This window comes from Meriones unguiculatus, chromosome 7 (genome assembly GCF_030254825.1).
Source record: "Meriones unguiculatus strain TT.TT164.6M chromosome 7, Bangor_MerUng_6.1, whole genome shotgun sequence".
In the NCBI taxonomy this organism is placed as follows: domain Eukaryota; kingdom Metazoa; phylum Chordata; class Mammalia; order Rodentia; family Muridae; genus Meriones; species Meriones unguiculatus.
In genome coordinates this window covers 77,183,380-77,202,139 of record NC_083355.1, presented here as the reverse complement: position 1 = coordinate 77,202,139, position 18,760 = coordinate 77,183,380, and the positions used below count along the sequence as shown (strand labels likewise).

Below are 18,760 nucleotides of genomic sequence, written 5' to 3'. Positions count from 1 at the left end.
ATCTGTAAGAGAGCAAGATGGTAATTGATGGCACTTGGGTGCATTTATTTTGTTTGTCTTGGGTGACATTTTGTGTGTGTGTGTACTGTTAACAGAAAAAAACAGCTCTAGTGGGATCTGAGTTTTGCATTTGGGTTTGTTTGACCGTCAGATATTGTGTAAGTGAGTGTGTCTCTTAGGTAAGAGGAAGTGCAGTTCGAGCCTTAGCTCGGAACTGGGGCTGCAGGTTTAGGAGTCATCATCGGTGCATGGGATAGTACGTGTGACATGTGGTGAGGTCACCCAGAAAGTTTTTAGGACAGCAGAGGGGACTATAGTCTTAGAGAGAGGTCAGAAAAAAAACAGAACACTGATGATGTCAGAGGAAGCAAGGGCCCGAGGAGCTTCAGTCCATAGGAGTCAGCCTGCTCTCTGTGGTCTTATTTCACCTGCTCTGACTGCAATGAGGAACCATGAATGGTCTTTCATTAATAATAATATTTATTAAAATTATTAATTTTACTAAATGATTATTATTAAAACTACATGAACACAGTGACCTTAGGTATACCATTGTATTGGCTAGTCTAGTGTGGTTCCATCGCACATTGTCTCAGCTAGTCTAACATGGGGCCACAGCTCAGTAATTAGAGCTTGAGGAAGAGAGCAGTGAGGTCATCATGGAAAGTCACAGTTCTATTAGGAATGGAGGCGTGGGGCAGTTAAGGTGGCCCAGCAAGTAAAGGCTCTTGCTGCCAAGCCTGACAACCCGAGTTTGATCCCCAGGACCCACCAGGTGGAAGGCTAGAACCAACTCCTCCAGTGAGTGCCAGCCCATTTTCCTGGTGAGGATGATAAGAGTGAGGTGCGATGATTGATGAGGAATAGTGATGGAGAACTGGGGTAGAAGGGGGAAGGGAGTGTTTGTGTAGGACCTCTCATAGTACAGACACTGCCCCTGGGCACATCAAGTGAACAAAGTAAATGAAGATTGCCACCTTCATGGAATATGATATTCTCTGCCAAGGAGACCATAAATGTGTGTTATGTTGGGGAGATTAAAGATGAAGAGAAGGTGAACAGGTTAAGGGAATTGAGAATGGCTGGGTGGGATTCTAGCCTGAGGAATTCACGGGGATTGTTGGGATAAGCTTCATTGAGAAGGTTAGAGTTGAGCCAAGCCTGAGCAGAGGTGTGAGCGCTGCCTCTCTGTTTTGTTGATTTGCAAGACTCTGGTTTTGAAGCTAAATGGTGAGCTCAGGTGCAAGCACTGAAACCAAGACAAAATTGGGGGAAGAGAACTACATGTTATTATAATTAATATAAATAATAAATAAATAATTAATTAAATAAAGTTCACCAGTTGTATGACTAAATCTTGTGGTACTCTTTAAGGCTTGATTTTGTAGGCAAGGATGTGTCACTGTTTTCTTTGTCTTGCTCTATGAGTATTCTCTAGTCATTAAATCCTAATAAAGTCTGTCAAGATATGTAATGGCCTCAGATACGAAGTTAAGAGAGAACGGTTTTGATAGGGACGTGATTAAAGTGTTCTCCTAGTGTCCTGGGAGTCTGACTTTAGAGAGACTTGGTTTTCACATTGGGGTTTGAGAGTAAATAACTTGAAAGTAAAGTTAACAGAGCTGAAGGCATGTGCTTCAAAAATCTCATCTTAAATTACATTTTGTTAAGCAGTGATACCTTACTGAAAACTTTTAAAATAGAGGTTACATTAAATAGTAAATTACTATAAAAATAAATTATGTTTTGCTGAGATGAAGTGTTATAACTGTTTACTATTTATAAGTCATCTGGTTAAGATCTTACTTAGTATTTCTTTTTCTTAGAGTTCAGAAATAAGTATGTTTTAAGACTGAAAGAAAACATGGTTCCGATGATGAGTGCAAGCCTGAATCATAGCTGCGAGCAAATTACTTCAAAATGTCTTTCTACTTGCATAGAAATGTGGAAGCTGTGAGAGAAATCTTTAAAGTATTTCAGCAAAGAGAAGATAGATGTAAGATGGTATGGTCATTATCTTGAGGCACAGATTCTGTGCTTAGAAGTCACCACAGCCTTGCACAGGTGTAGCATTTTTTACTTTGATCACTTTCAGTTGTTCTGATGAACATACATAGGATGGAATGCAGATTGATTTTTTTTTTTTTTGTTTTCAGTTTTGCTTTCAAAAATTGAAAGTTTCACTTCTAAATTTTGAAGTTGTGGTTTTGGACCAAGAACACAGGAAAAGAAAGATGAAACCGGTTAAAAGTGATGATTGTGTTTTCAGGCCTGCCTTAGCAATATGAGAACTTCCCCAAGACCAGGTAAACCAGAGCAAGCACTCTCTTGGCACTTTGGAGCATTTTCAGTATTTGTGCACTCTACTTTTAGAAGGCTTTTGCTTCCTGATTTTGCAAAGTACTACTTAAGTTGAAAAAAGAGGATGACCTTTGAAAAAGGCAAGAAATGTATGTCTAATGTAGCTCTAGTTCTCTTGAATATCTTTATCTCCCTGGGAGATTTTCAGACTATGTCTGATGGCCAGGGCTCTCCTTACAGGTCTGAGCTCATGAATCATAGTAGCCCCCACCTTCCAACATTTTATAAAAATAAAATCGGATTAAAATGACTAAGAGTGACTAATGTTTGCATAACCCTCCAGTACATTATTTGTTTCCAGCCATAATCCTGTGAAGTAGATGGAACAGATGTCTTTTCATCCCTATTTTACTCAGAGAGAAACTTGGTTTTGCCTTGTTGGTAGATTGCACACTATCAGGAGTTGAATCTTGATGCCCTAGTCTCCTGGTTTCTGCTTTTTCCTTATCCCAGGCCACCTGGAAGCTATGTCTTTCCCATTCATTAGGCAGCATTCAAATCCACAGCCTTGTTGCACTGCCTGGCGCCTGGTAAGCAGTGTACAGATTGTGGTGAGGCGTGGCAGGCTTGCTCCCCTGCGGAGGGCTGGAGGGTTTTGTGGACTAATGTTCGATTGTGCACGTAAAGCACCAGTTTGTAGAAGCACTTCCTCCTGGTCTCTCTGCGGTCACCTCTCCCCTTCACGCCTTTCAGTCTCAGCCAGGCTCAGTTCTTTTATAAGCGAGGCTGCTGCTATCCACCCAATTGTTGGACCCCTTCCTGCCTTGCCTTGCCTTATTTTGCCCTCATTGTTTTGGAACTTTGGATTTATGGTTACTGTTACTGAAGTTAGTGGGTCCCATAAACTAGGTTCTAAGTGGGATTATAAATTAGACAAAACACTAAGCATTTTAGACAAATGAAAATCCTTATTCTGTTTGTCTCTAATGAAAATAGGATGTCTGAGCAGACTTCCAGTGTAAGCTTCTCCTCACACCCTTCCAACCTCCAGCCCCACCTTTTTAATCCTTCTTGTCATTAAAAGCAATCCAGTTGTGTGTGTGTGTGTGTGAGAGAGGGGGGGTGGGGGGTAATTTTTAACATTTGAGATAGGTCTTACTCTGTAGCTTGATTGGCCTCAAACTCAGTCTTCCTGCCTCTGCCTCCACTTTGTGAGTTGTAGGATCACAGTTGTATGTTACCATTCCTTGCGAGTTAATACATTGTAAAACAAGTGACTTGTAACAAATGACCAAGACCTCTGTATGGCTGTGGTAGAGCTGTTTGGGCCACTCTGGATTATTTCTGCAGCAGTGCAAGTTCATCCACGTTGCCTATCCTATTGTCTGTGGATAGGCTGCTCTCTCTTCACTGTCTTTTAAAAATAAACTAAGTACTGTAGGTTCGTTTTAGAAGCCTATGATACAGGAAGAAATGAAAATGTGCTTGTGTCTTCTTTACCGGGAAGACATTGTTACATATCATTGTAGACTTAAAAACATTTTGTTAATTTGCCAAAGCCTAGAGAAATGGCTCTTAACCAAAAGGGTCGCCTATCAGATATCCTTCATATCAGATATTTATACTGCAGTTCATAACAGCAGCAGAATTACAGTAATGAAGTAGCAACAAAACATTTTTATGGTTAGGGGTCACCACAATATGAGGAACTGTATTAAAGGATTAAGAAGGTTAAGAACCACTGGCCCAGAGTATCTGAGTGAGTCTCCACTGGGAGACTGCTTAGATCAGATCAGCAGGTGGACATCTTTTAACTGCTAATTGAGGTAGAATGGCCCGCCCACTGTGAGCAGTCTCACCCCTAGTCAGATCCTGGGAAGAAGAAATCCAGCCGAGTGGAGAAGGCTAGGGAAGAAGCAGTAAGCTTTGCTTCCACTTAGAGTTTCTTTGAGTTCTTTCTTGAGTTCCTGCCTAGACCTTTCAGTGAAGGCTTGTGACCTGGAATTTAAACCAGATGATTCCTTTTCTCCCCAAATTGTTTAATCACAGTCACAAAAAGCAAACAATAACAATAGGCAAAAATGACAGTGTAGACAGTATAATCTTTGAAATACAAGTTATATAGACATATTTGGGATGTCTCTTAAATAGTATGCCCAATTTTTAGTTTCAGTAAATATCCGTATTTACTTTCTTGTATTCTGTATATAGTTAGGATTTTTTTCTTATTGTGTGTGTGTAAAACAGCATCCTGGGGTAGCCTAGGTTAGTCCAGAACTCACAGTTCTCCTGTCTAAGTCTCCCAAGTGCTGAGATTACAGGCAGCACCACTATGCCATGCTAGTTTTTTTTTCCCCCTCTTTAGAAATCAGTGTGTTTTTAATTTATGTGTATGTCAGCAGGCCTGACACCAGAAGAAGCCAGAAGAGGGAGCCAGATCACCTGCAACTGGAGTTTCAGACAGATGTGAGCTATCATTTGGTGCCGTGATCCAAACCTGGGCCCTCTGCTAGATTAGAAAGTGCATTTAAACCCCAACCCATCTCCCTGGCCTCCCTGGTAGTTTAATGCATTATGTATAGTTCCTTGTTAGAAACAAAGCTGTAGTCAGTATCCATGAATGAATCCTTTTTATGGGTCCCTAATTATTTCTTAAATCTGATTCTTTTTAGAATCAGATTTTCTAAGTTGTTTTAAAGTTTTAGTGAGTTTTGGCTAGTCATTCTCCAAAAAAATTGAACTCATCAGCAGTGACTATTAGTCTGTATCTTTCCTATATTAAAAGTTGAAGCCCTTTGGCCAGCAAGATCCTCATCAGGTAGAAAGTGCTTGCTGTCAGCCTGACTACCTGAATTCAATCGCTGTGCACACGTGCAGCCTTTTTCTTCCTTTCCTTAGCCTTTATGACCTTGGTGTAATAGTTCAGCTTAGCTGATCCACCTAAGCAACTTGCCTGTTACCACAATTAGTCTGTATTAGAAAAGAGTTAGGAGAGGTCTTTTCAGAGACAAGTTAGTATCCTAGCAGACTGGCTTTAGTTGACTGGAGATAAAAACCGTGTCCTCCGGGTAGACGCCATTTGGGGTCCCAGCGCTGAGAGGAATGGACACAGACTCCCCTCCCATTCATAGGAAGCTCTCTCCCGTTGACAGCCTCACTGGGTGTGCACCAGCAGCGGTGGCTAACACAAAACCAAACGATGGTATTTGGGGAGGCCTTTATTTTTATTTTTATTTTTTTTATTTTTGGTCTCATAATGCTTTGTCTGGGCTTCTCCCTACTCCCACCCCACCCCCCTTTACCATACAGGTCTTCTGTTTATGTTATGGTTCCTGACTTTGTATTTTTAAAGGATTTCTGTGTGTGCCAATATGTATGACTTTGCATCAATATGTGTTTCTTGGGCATTTTCTTTGGCACTTTGTTTTTCTGTTCATTTGTTTGTTTGTTTTTTTCCTATTCATAGTTTTTTAAAAACTCTTACTATTTTTCTTTCATTGTTTTGGATGCTTGTTTATTTTTTAATGAGAGGAGGCAAGAGAGGATGTGGACTTGGGTTAGTGGGGAGGTGGGGAGAATCTGGGAAGAGTTGGGGAGGGGCAGTCATAATCAGCATATTGTATGAAAAATGTACTTTAAATTAAAATAAAATTGAAAATAAAAAGCACATGCTCAGATTTGGCTAGAAAAATCTGAATTTGTCTGCCTAATGGTGGAAGAAGTGTGCAAGTACAGACTCCTCCCCGGAGAGGAGTTTCCCGTCCAGATCTGTTCATCTATGTGGAAGCAGGCACACATCAGAACCTAAGGAGCTTGGTTGGTGCAGTGAAAGGACCTCTGGAATGGAGGGTTGGAGGAGGTAGAGAAGCAAGGATGTGTGAAGGGCTGGGTATGCCATTCCTGCAAGTCCAGGGCCAGCTAAGGCTGTGCAGTGAGCTCTGAGCCTGCTTGAGCTACCGCGTGAGATCTTGTCTCAAAATAAATAAATAAAACAAAAAATAGTGAAGTTGTAGTTGTTGTTGTTGTTGTTGTTGTTGGCTTGGAATAGAGCCCAGCACGCACAAAGCTGCTTCATTCTCCAGCACCATACAAACTGGGTGTGAGCGTTCAAACAGGGCAGGGAGGATCAGAAATTCTGTTAGGCCAGTGACTGAGGGGTGAGAGGGTGGAGCTAAATGTTGAAATCAGCAGGAGCAGTGGCAAAAGAGGGCTAGCGAGGAAATCTAAGATGTAGGAGAAAAGGATGCGTCTCCCAAAGTTGATGGGTAATGGCTTCGGGAAAACAGAGAATGGGACAGTCTGCTCTGAGCATCAAAGTGTCCTTGTCTCTCAGCATCTCCTCCTGCAGGCTTATGTTCAGCAGCAGACACTTTGACCTCTTGGAACTGTCCATCTTGTCTCCAGACCTTGAGTGGTACATGGTACTCTGCCATCCATAACCCTGTATTGGTATCTTTCCCCACCCCCCAGAAAATCTTTTAGATTTATTTCCCTTTTGGAAATGTTTTTCTAGTCCATTGCTCCTGGGCCGAGAGCACCCCTCTATGTTGCAGTGTTCAGGACTTGACATGGTGTGGTTGTATTTGCCATCTGCATCCGTAGCTCCCCACCCGGAAGAAGGCCCTGAAGACAGCACAGGGTTAGTAGAGCACTAGTCCTGGTAGGGGGGCCTCACACACAGTAAGTGCTCTGTAGTACTGTGGTATAAATGGACTTGTTAGAAAATGTCATTAAAGAATTGATCATAGATCTTTAAAGCCTGAGGCGCAATTGCTCGCTTCTGTATATGAGCCAACTACTATTCTGTTTTTAAATTTTGTGGATTCTATGTTGCTGTCTTTGTATAATTCCAGTTCTCAAGTCTGAGCTCTGTGATCCTGACCCTAACGAACACTTACTGGACATAAAGATGGCTTACTGAATGTTGGGACACCTGTTTTCCAATTATTAAAAAAATTTAGAAGAGGGCATATGTAAAGTCAAAGCTGGGCTTTGACTGGCTGCATGAAGTTTTGTAACCCTAAAAATATGCACAAAGAAAGTTAATTTGGAGTAGGGAGGGTGATATTTCTAATGTGAAGAACAGTAAAGCTTATTTATTAGAAAAATTTTTTCATCTAATAATTTCAGTAGCCAGCTGGTAAGAATTAACTAAGCCGTGTAACTATAGCAATCCCATCGTATTGGATTTCTGGGTGTTTACCATGCTTGTCTGCGTATTATGCCAAATAACCTACTAAAATAGGAATTAACATATTAAGATTTCTTTGAGTCGGGCACAGTGGTGCACGCCTGTAATCCCTCCACTCAGAGAGGCAGAGGCAGGCGTATCTGAGTTCAAGGCCAGCCTGGTCTACCAAGCCAGTCTAGGACAGCCACGGCTGCATAGAGAAACAAAATCTCCAAAAACAAACAAACAAAAAAAATTTCTTTGTAGAGGTAGTGTGGGAATTTAGTTCCTTTTGCAAACAATGCAAAATCTTCAAATTCTACGTGTTTGTTTTAAAAGGGATAACTTGTGGGAGGAGGTGTTAGACTTTAAAATTCAGTATTTCGAGATCCAGTACTCCTTTAGATTATATTGTGAAACTCCATAGCTAAATTTCTGGAAGATCACTTGATTTGAATTGAATCTGAAAAGTCTCTGTGTGTGCATGTGCGCCTCCCCCCTTCACCACCCCCCCCCACCAGCCTCTTTGCCTCTCGCTATAAAAGAGCCTGGCACTGCTTTGTGTTTTAAAAATTCAGCTGGAAAATTACAGAGTACAAACATTTGCCCATCAGTGCTTTCCTTTGGAGACATGTCTTCCAAGTGCACACTGACATTGGAATATTCCCGTCCGTGGGAGCTGTAGTTTGTGGCTCTTCACTTCTGTAGCTACATCTATTCAGGCTTCTGCCCAGTGCATCTGAATTTTCAGATACCAGCTTTCTGAGCTTCCATGGTAGTTTTCAAATTTTCCAGAGCTGTGTTTCCTTCGGAGACACTCTGGAAAAAAAGAAATCCATGAGTCCTTGGGCATTGCTTTTTTATTTTAGTTCTATTAAGTTGAAACAGTATGTTTATACTGGTTCCTGTCAGGACCAAAGGAGACATCACTTCCCTAAGCGCCAAAAGACAGTCCAAATATCCAGAAATGAGCTGAGCCTGGGCTATAGGAGAATTTCTGGCAGTTAGGTAAAAGCCAGCATTCCTCAGGTACTTGTGAAACTAGTTCCTGTCTGTCAGGAGTCACCTCCCTCACTTTTGGCAGAAGAGACATCTGGCTACCTATGGAGCCTATCAGCATATCTGAGCGCATGCTGGCCTCCAGGCCCCCTCGGGACCACAGGTATCATTTCAGAGTCTATGCTAGTCTCCCCTGAAGTCCCTTCAGCTCACAGGCTTCCCTCCCCACAGCTCTTCATTCCCCTCCAACCCTGCTGATCTGTGGTTTGTTTCTGTTTGTTTTCACGTGCTCAGCTCCTGCTTCTCTCATGTTTTCTCTGTTCTCTACCCCTGCTCTTCTCCCCTCACTTGTAGACAGCTCTGGCCGTGTTCAGTCTTTATTTCTTTCTCTCTGCTCTGGACTCTTCCAGTTGCCTGTGGCTGTTCTCTCTTTCTCATATCTATAATAAAAACCTGCCCTTACTCAGACCATAGAACAGTCATATCATCAGTTTATATAGTTGGAGTCCTAAAAACTGACTTTAACATTCTTTAGAAAATAATTTTTAAAAGTCTTTTATTTGTTGATTTACTCTGTGCATTTTTATATTTACAAAATTAATCAGACAGTACGTAGAATTATATTTATCTATCCCTAACCTGTATATATCTTCACCTTTTATTACTATCTTGCATTTGTGTGGTACATTTCTTTTCATAGCCATGTTTATGTATCCCTAGTTTATATAAAGGTTTACTCCAAGTGATGTACATGCTTTTTGACAGGCACATAATGATGTGCTTACAATGTTTTACCTGCATATAGAAAACTGGCTGCCCCAAAAGTCCTCTGCATGTCATCTATTTATTTCTCTTCGTAACCACTGATAATTTTTTGTGGGTTTTTTTTTTTTTTTTTGCCTTTGTTGTGGTTGGTTGATTGGTTAGTTGATTTTGGCATGGAGGTTGTAGTTGTTTTTCCATTTCTGAAACTTTGCCTCTTCATACCATGTAGGTGGGATTATATGTATAGCTTATTATATTTATAGCTTCTTTAGATTGGTTTCTTCAGTTTACAATCTGTATTTCCGGCTTCTCTATCTGTCCTCATGGCTTTTTGGTCCTGTCTTTTTATTGCCAATAGATGCAGCACAGTTATTAGTTTATCTATTGAGTGACATCATGAATATCACCTGTCTTATTTTATTTATGGATTGACTGCTATAAACATTTGTATGCAGATGTAAATTTTCAGTTCATTTGGGTCCATTCCTCGAAGCAGAGATTGCTGGATCGTATCTAAGATTGTTCAGCTTTTTAACATACAGACACATTTTCAGTGTCCACATCTCTGCATGTGTACTCTTAAAAATTAGTCTGATCCGGGCAGGAGAAATGACTCAGCACTTAAAAGCACTGGGTGTTCAAGAGGATTTGGATTTGGTTTCCAGAACCACAAGGCGGCTCACGGCTAGATGCGAGTCCAGTTGCAGGGGGTCCGGATCCTCCTCTGTGAGCAGCAGCGCGTGCATGGTGCACGGACACACGTGCAGTCAGGACACCCACACAGAAAGCAAAACTAGTCTAAAAAATCAGCCAAACCAAAAGCCTGGAAGTATGCCCTCTAAACTGTGTGCCATAGTTACCTTAGGAAGAAGGGAAGACTGGGAGAGAAGGGGCTACCATGTTTGCCGACAGATTGTTTTAATGTTTTTAAACAACACAATCTTACTCTATATAGCCTTTTCTCCAAAATTTCTTTTTAGTTTGTGGGCATAAAAATGACTGAATCCGCATAAGCAAACCCAGCATGATTCAGTTTATTTTCAGTCTCATAACGTGCTAGTGACAGGAGATTGGAGTGTCGTCGACTGTGTACGCACTGGATGGTAGAGTGTGGACCCAGGGACGCTCTTCCAAAGCTGGTGTCCTGAGGACCACACACCTAACCGGCCTTGAGTTACCATCAAGGCTTGGGATAATGAGTATCCTGAAAATAGTTTGTGGTTGGAACTGTGTCAGTCACTGTCTCTCGTGTTAAACCCTGCGTTTCTTACCAAAAGCTCCCGCCTTGACTTGGTTCCTTGTTACTTAACTGCCTTTGTGGTTGCATGTGGTCCTTGCTACTGTTCTCTGTTGCCTGTGTTCTTCAGCCCATCTTCCCAGTAAGGATACTTCTACTCTGTCCATACACGCTTTCCTGTTTTCTATAGAATTCAAGGGAAACGTTTAGAGGATCCTCTTAGAGACAGAATCACAGTCAGGAAACGTGCTGGCATTTGACGACAGAAGCGGTAGGTCCTTGGATTGCTACAGGCTGATGAGAATATTTAGTCTTAACTTGATTTTATCCCATTCTTCACAAGGTTTCTGGCTGTGTGTGTTTTCCAAAATATTTAAAAGTATATTTTCTGTAGATTAAGTTAAACTTTTAAGATTTTTTAAAAAAAGACTTTGATGTGTAAATTCAAATGCTGTGACATTAAAAATCACCATCAAGACTGAGGAATGTAGCTTGTCTAGCATGCATTTATTCCTACCATACATGCATCAATGAACAAATAAAATCCTCATAGGAACCATTACTTCAGTGAGAAAGATGATTATTATGTTACGGAATTTTTTTAGATAAAAACCATCAGTGTTAAATTATAACTACTTTATCAAGTACCTGTTAACTTTAAAAGGAAAAGGGGACAGTCAACATTCTGAAAGAGAGCCTCATCACCTTGTCATCAGTACGTAGTTCTTTGGTTCTGAATCCCTTGCTCTTGGCATCTTGGCCTTGGATAGTCAAGCTGAACTTTTTTATGATTAAAATAATTGAATTAAATAGCATAAGCCATAAATAATACAAACCATGAAGCACTACAGGTGTAATTGCCATCGTCATTAGGGAATCTTTCTTCTAAAGCACGTAATCTACCGAGTAAGACTCACAGGTCAGTGAACTCTGCTTGTTCTATAAGTGCTTACAATGTTTTCTATACCCAGCTCTCGTGACATGGACAGCTCAGTACATACAAACCATTCTTCCTACAGCTCAGGACAGGTGAAAATGCTGAATTGTAGTAAGAGCTGTAAGACCTGGAGTTAATGGATAGTTCTTTTATTCAAGGACCAAAAAGAAGGTCAGGAAGGTTGTGAGACTTCTCTGCTCTAGTTTTTTGTAAACCTGTTCCTGGTTTGAGAAGTGACTACAGATAAGGAACTAAAGAATGTTCTTAGTTCACCTCAAGAGGAAATGTGGTGAATTCATGTAGTTGACAACAATAGTCATCTCCCTTCTGCTTGTCTGTCTTTCCTATTTTTTATTTTTTAATTTATTATAATTTATTTACTTTGTATCTCAGTTGTAGCCCCCTCCCTTATCCCCTTCCAATCCCACTGACTGCATTGTCTTCCTGTGTGGCCTGGTAAGGCTCACCCCTCCCCCCAACCCCAGGAGGAAATGATCAGAGAGCTTGCCACTGAGTTCATGTCAGAGACAGCACCTGTTCCCCTTACTAGGAAACCCACTTGGAGACTGAGCTGCCATGGGCTACATCTGTGCAGGAGTTCTAGGTTATCTCCATGAATGGTCCCTGGTTGGAGTATTAGTCGCAAAAGGGGTACAGAGCTAAACAGAAAATTCTCAATAAAGGAATATTGAATGGCAGAGAAACACTTAAAGAAATGCTTAACATCCTTAGTCATCAGGGAAATGCAAATCAAAACAACTCTGAGATTTCACCTTACATCCATCAGAATGGCTAAGATCAAAAACTCAAGTGACAACATATGCTGGAGAGGTTGTGGAGAAAGGGGAACCCTCCTCCATTGCTGGTGGGAATGTAAACTTGTTCAACCACTTTGGAAATCAATCTGGCACTTTTCTCAGACAATTAGGAATAGTGCTTCCTCAGTATCCAGCTATACCACTCCTCGGCATATATCCAAAATGTGCTCAACTATACAACAAGGACATTTGCTCTTTCCTATTTTTCTACCAGTCTTTCTCAGCCTCTGGGTCATTCTAAAACCTCTTCTAACATTCTCCTCCTGCATCTTTGTTCTTTGTGTCCTTTTTTTTTTCCTTATTTCTCTGATGATGTGATTTACTCAATCCAGAAAATTGCCAAAAGAATTCTTGCCTCTTTAATTGTATGGTACTTATTTTTTTATGCTGAAAGTTGACATTTAAATCTAATAAAATGGGTAAAATATTATCAGTAATTGAATTTAATTTTCACATATGGAATATAACTGGGCACAGTGAAAATGATCTCTGGTTCTGTTTTCCAGATTCTTTGTCTCTTTCATGTCCTGTGTCAGACAGTTTTTAGAGCAATGAGGGAACAAGACATTTTAAGTCCACATATTGTTTAAGCTAAAAATTCTATGTCTAGGTTACTTTACTGATAAGCTTTTACATGTTCTTTGGAGGGATATTCATTATAGCACTAATTATAGTTCAACCATGATAATTATAAAATAGTGGTTTTTCTTCTGAAGATTTATGTGAAGGAAGTAATCAAAGCTATGGACAGATATAAAGCTGTGATATATCTATTCTTTTGTTAATAATTGCAGAATGTTAAAATCCTAGATATGTAACAGTAGTGAGTTAGATAAACCATGTATTCTCTAGGTGGAAGATTAGGCAGCATTGCAAATGTTGTAGAAGACTATAATGGGATCGTCTTCCATCATCCACGTGCACACACAGTCACGTACATGGATAGATGGGAAGGAGTAAACGTGGGAAAGATTGCTTTTCATTTACGTTTATTTTTATTTAGTGGCTTGTGATTATGATTATAGTATGAAACAAACATGAAGGTTCGTTTTTGCAGTTTTGGCCATATAGAAATCTTATTTGTTTATTCATTCATTGAAATTCTTATCACTCTGTGCTATTGGCCTGGTCTCAGATCCCCAAGATCCTGAGGTCAAGTGATTAAGTCTACCTTCCAGGAGTTAGGACTGCAGGCTTGTGCCATGGAGCCTAGCTCATTTGTTCATTGTTTAAACTGACACATGATAATTTTACATATTTATGAGGTCAGGACTGACAGATGGATACATTGTGCATGCATAGGTCAGGGTAAGCCTATCTGTCACTTTAAACATTTGTCATTTCTTTGTGGAAACAAAATCTAGTTAATGAACAGCACATAATTACCTGTAGTAATCATATTTTACAACAAAACACTGGATTTATTTCCCACTCCAGTTGTGTTTTTTTTTCTTTCCTTGTACTGAAAAAATAAGCCACATATACTAAAAAAAACATTGTAGGAGATATACTAAAAGATTTAAACAGTAGGTGTTTTGAGAGGTGAGACTAAAGTAATCTTTAAAAAGACTTTTGTGTCTTTTCTATATTTTTCTTTAATGAGAAAATGAGTATATTTATTTTATTGTAAATAAAGATGTTGATTTTTTTTGTTTTGATAAAAGCATGGTTGATAGGCAATTTGTTAGCATAGTACCTAGTAATATTTATAAAACTAACAAACTTGAATTTTTCTGTTTTCATTTTTAGGCCAGAAATATACATACAGGAGAGTTAGCTGCAGTAAAAATCATCAAATTGGAGCCTGGTATGTATTTATGTAGTGTGTATGTCTGTGTGTTGCTAGGAATTAAGCCCTGCCTGGTATGGGTGTGTATTAAAATACTTTATGTACATTTTTATCAGTTTTTATATGGCTATAAGACTTAGATGTATATTCTGTATTTCTTCTTTCTCCTACTTTTCCTCCTCTTCTTTCTCCTCTTCTTCTTCTGCCTAAAATAAATTTTTTTGTGTTCTTTTAGGTCAATAGAATATCTCTAATAATATCTTGTATTAAATTGCTTGATAGTCACAATTGATGTGACAGTTTTATTGCTAAATAAAATTTAAATTTTAAATGTACATGTTCAAAACTTATAAGTTGCATCGACTCACAGTAACAAAGTAATTTTTTGTGCAATTATAGTGAACATTTTAATTTCAACTTTAGCTGTTAAAAAGTACAGTTAGAAATTCACACACACAGCCCTAACTAAACTCTGGGGTATACTACATAAAACCAAAAAAAAAAAAAAAGGTGAGAGAAAGAGATTGTAGGCTGGATACAGGGCTGGCGGCAAGGGCAATCAGTGGGAAAGGGTGGAAAGAAAATGGCCAGACTGCAGAGTTTACGTGCATGAAATTGTGAAAGAACAGAGTTTACTAATAAATGTGAATTTTGAAAAGTTAATTATGGAGGTAGGCAGTGGCTTTTTAAAGGAAAAGTAACTTAATATCAGTATCTAAGATACTGGTATTTTGTATGTAAGCTGTTCCTTGATTATTTTTCATAAGTTGGATCTCAGTTCAGTGCTTGTTTCTGAAGCACTTCATGTTCCAGAAGATTATATTAAAACATACTGAGAGATTTGTTTTGGAAAAAAACATAAAACCTGGCCAATTCCTGAAAGTGTCTGATAACACAAAGATTATTTTTAGACCAGGAGGTGAATATTTGGTGATCTGTTCATTTCCTGGTTTATAAATGAGACATGTACAATAGTACATTATAATTATGAGGGATTCTTAATCTGAGTGGCTTTTGTATTTCAGATACATTTCTGCATCATCATTTGTATACTTCAATAAACATGATACTTAGAAATAGCCTATTTTGGAACAGTTTAAAGCCAAGTCTTGAGATATGACACTGTACCTTTCCCTCGGACAGAAAGTATGATATTTCAGAAATCTTTTACTAGTCCTGTGATAAATGTAGACTGATCTCCAGAATGTCTCTTAACTAAATAAATGGGACTATAAACAAAGTTTCCTAGAGGGGTCATTTGAGTGACCGCTTCACGTTGTTTCCAAGGGCTGGGGATAGTCTAGGTTCCAGGCTGGACGCTAAAGGAGGCACAAACGCTTTCTCTTTGCTGCCCACGGGAGGTACATGGGTCTTGGTACTGCACTGATTTACTTTACCTGGCTTCCTTTTGAATATCTGCATGTCTCACTTATCAGTAAACTCTGTTATGAATAGTATAGAAAACTGAGTCAACAAAAAGAAAAAAAAAGTCAAGGCCAAGGACATGGCTCACTAGATAAATTATTCACCTTGCAAATAAAGGACCAGTGCTTGGATCCCCAGCACCCTCCAGTGTTGGGTGGGTGTGGAGGCCTTTCGTGATCCTAGCACTAGAAAGACAGACAGGATCCTCGAGCAAGCTGGAGAGGACTAACCGAATTGATAAACTGAGTTCAAATGAGAGTCTCTGCCTCAATGTGTAAGGTGATGAGGCTTCAAAAAAGGTACCCACAGTCAGTCTCTGGCCTACACGCATGCGTGCTCACCAAAGGAAAAGAAAACTATCATATGTGGTGTTATTTAGCTTAGTGGTTAAATATGGGGTCTTAAATTAAGACTCTTTGAATGGCTGGAATTCTCACTTCCTTTTTTTGTAAAAGCCATTGTTTTCATATTAGAGGTAACTCATAAATATTTAAACTCTCCTTCACAGAGAAAACAGACTCAGTAAATACCAATGATGTAATATTAGTATTTCAGCATTTGTATCTGTAGTATGTGTGTGTGTGTGCACGCACACGCATGCACCTTCATGTGTATGTGAGCATGGGTGTGTGCGTGTGTGTGTGTGTGTGTGTGTGTGTGTGTGTGTGTGTGTAGGTAGGTAGGTAGGTAGGTCAGAGTACTTACTTCTGAGTCCCGTCTTTGTTCCACCTTGCTTGCTTGAGATGGGTCGGTCTCTGTTTTTAGCTCCGAATATCCCAGAGCTTTCCCTGGAGCTTCTGGGGATCGACTCCTCCTGCCATCTCCCTGCAGACTGGGGTTGTAGAAGCACAAAGCCACACCTAGCCTCACACGGGTTCTGTGGATCTGAACTCAGCTCCTCAGGCTGTGCAGCACACAATTTACCTGCGAGCCGTCTCCTCAATAGTCAGCCTTTTTTATGTTGATTGCTTACTTGTCATCTATGCTGCCTGCCTTCTCTCAGGCTATTTTTATTACTTGTGTTTAGATATCTGCACTTTGAGCATAGTGACTCTCCACATTTTTATGTTTGCATTCTGCTTCTGGTATTTTTCTTTTTTGGGTGGGGGGAAATCTATGTGTGGTTTCAGTTTTATTAATGTTTCTTTTACAAATGTCGGTGCCCTTGTATTTGGGGCATAGATGTTCAGAATTGTGATGTCTTCTTGGTGGAATTTTCCTTTGATGAGTATGAAGTGACCTTCCCCATCTCTTTTGATTAATTTTGGTTGAAAATCTAATTTATTAGATATTAGAGAGGCTACTCCTGTTTGTTTCTTGGGTCCATTTGCTTGGACAACCATCTTCTAGCCCTTTATTCTCAGGTAATGTCTATCTTTGTGACTTAGGTGTGTTTCTTTCTTTCTTTCATGTAAATATTTTTTAAAAGTATGATTTTTTTTCTTTATTAATTACACTGTATTCACTTTGTATCCCCCCTGTGGTTTCCTCCCACCTCCTGTCCCAATCCCTCCTTTCCCCCACCCTCTGCATGCATGCCCCTCCCCAAGTCCACTGATAGGGGAGGACTTCTTTTCCTTCCTTCTGATCCTAGTCAATTAGGTCTCATCAGGAGTGGCTAAATTGTCTTCTTCTGTGGCCTGGTAATGCTGCTTCCCCCTCAGGGGAAGGTAATTAAAGAGCAGGCCAATCAGTTCATGTCAGAGAAAGTCCCTGATCCTATTACAATGGAACCCACTTGGATACTGAACTGCCATGGGCTACATCTGTGCAGGGGTCTTAGGCTATCTCCATGCATAGTCCTTGGTTGGAATATCAGTCTTAGGAAAGACCCCTGTGCTCAGATTTTTTGGTTCTGTTGCTCTCTTTGTGGAGTTCCTGTCCTCTCTAGATCTTACTGTTTCTCACTTCTTTTCTAAGATTCCCTGCACTCTGCCCAAAGGTTGCCCATAAGTCTCAGCATCTGCATTGATAGTCTACAGGGCAGAGCCTTTCAGAGGTCCTCTGTGTCAGGCTCCTGACTTGTTCCCTCTTTTCTCCTTCTTCTGATGTCCATCCTCTTTGCCTTTCTGGATAGGAATTGAGCATTTTAGCAAGAGTCCTCCCTCTTGATTAGTTTCTTTAGGTGTACAGATTTTAGTAGGTTTCTCTTATATTATATGTCTATATGAGTGAGTATATACCATGTTCATCTTTCTGCTTCTGGGATAGCTCACTCAGGATGATCTTTTCCAGATCCCACCATTTACCTGCAAATTTCATAATTTCCTTGTTTTTTATTGCTGAGTAATATTCCATTGTGTAGATATACCACAATTTGTGCATCCATTCCTCCACTGAAGGGCATCTGGGCTGTTTCCATCTTCTGGCTTTTACAAATAAGGCTGCTACATGGAGAGATGTCTTTTTTGTCTTGCCAGTCTCCTTTTCTCTATTCTCTTCTTTCTCATTTTTAGGCCTTTTTATAAGGCCTTTTCTATTAAATAATTACATGTTTTTTGTTGTTTTGTTTTTATTTGGGTTTGGCTTAGGGTTTTTGAAAATTTATTTAACTTTTTCTTGATTCCTTGTGAATTCCACATCATGCACCCCAATCCCACTCATCTCGCCATCCCTTCATACCCGCCCTCCACCCTTGCAACCCCCCCCCCACACACACAAAATCTCATTGTGGAAGCTGTAGTGTGTCATGATGAGTCCCACAGTACACCCTTTTACAGACTTCTATACTTCCAAATGTTGATTGCAACAAGTCATTGGTCTGGAATGAGGCCTCTGGCTTCTGCTACCCTATCAATCCTGGATTCTCACCAAGGCTCCTCTCAGAAACCCTGCTGTTGCCCTGTGTCATGGCAATCCTGTAGTTTTGGATCTGTAGGACTGGCCCCTTCACACGCTCCAGAAGTTCATGGAGGGTGGGGGGAGGTAGATGTTAGGGTGGGCCAACTCAGGGCCCTGGATCTGGGCCTGTGTGGTTGCTGAGCTGGTCAGCCCTCGAACCCACTCCAGCTCTCCCACCCACACCACCAGGGTGAGCTCTCCAGCACTGTCCCAGCTAGCTCACTCAGTGCTGCAGCCCGAAAGGGACAGGACCAGCTCTCCTATGCTCACACTGTCGGTGTGGCTCCCAGGCAACTCCCCCAACCAGGGCCAGCTCTGCTGTGCTTCCCAGGCCAGGAGTAAGCAGCTCTCCTGAGCTGGTGGGGCCAGCTCTCCCATTATGCTCAGGAGAGGGATGAGCCTGCAGGTCTGTGCAGCCCTCAAACATCAGCATGGCCTCAGGCAGTGGCCCAGACTAGGGAATTCTGCCTGTGGTGGT

At 40.5% G+C, this 18,760-nt stretch overlaps 1 protein-coding gene across 1 annotated transcript in view; it reads left to right on the top strand.

The window, feature by feature from the left end:
• Map4k5 (mitogen-activated protein kinase kinase kinase kinase 5) overlaps positions 1-18,760 on the top strand; it is a 94,630-nt gene that overhangs the window by 5,040 nt on the left and 70,830 nt on the right. The window contains exon 2 of the mRNA XM_060387588.1: positions 13,977-14,034. Within this exon, the coding sequence (XP_060243571.1) occupies positions 13,977-14,034 (58 nt within the window). The remainder of the gene's footprint in view (positions 1-13,976; positions 14,035-18,760) is intronic.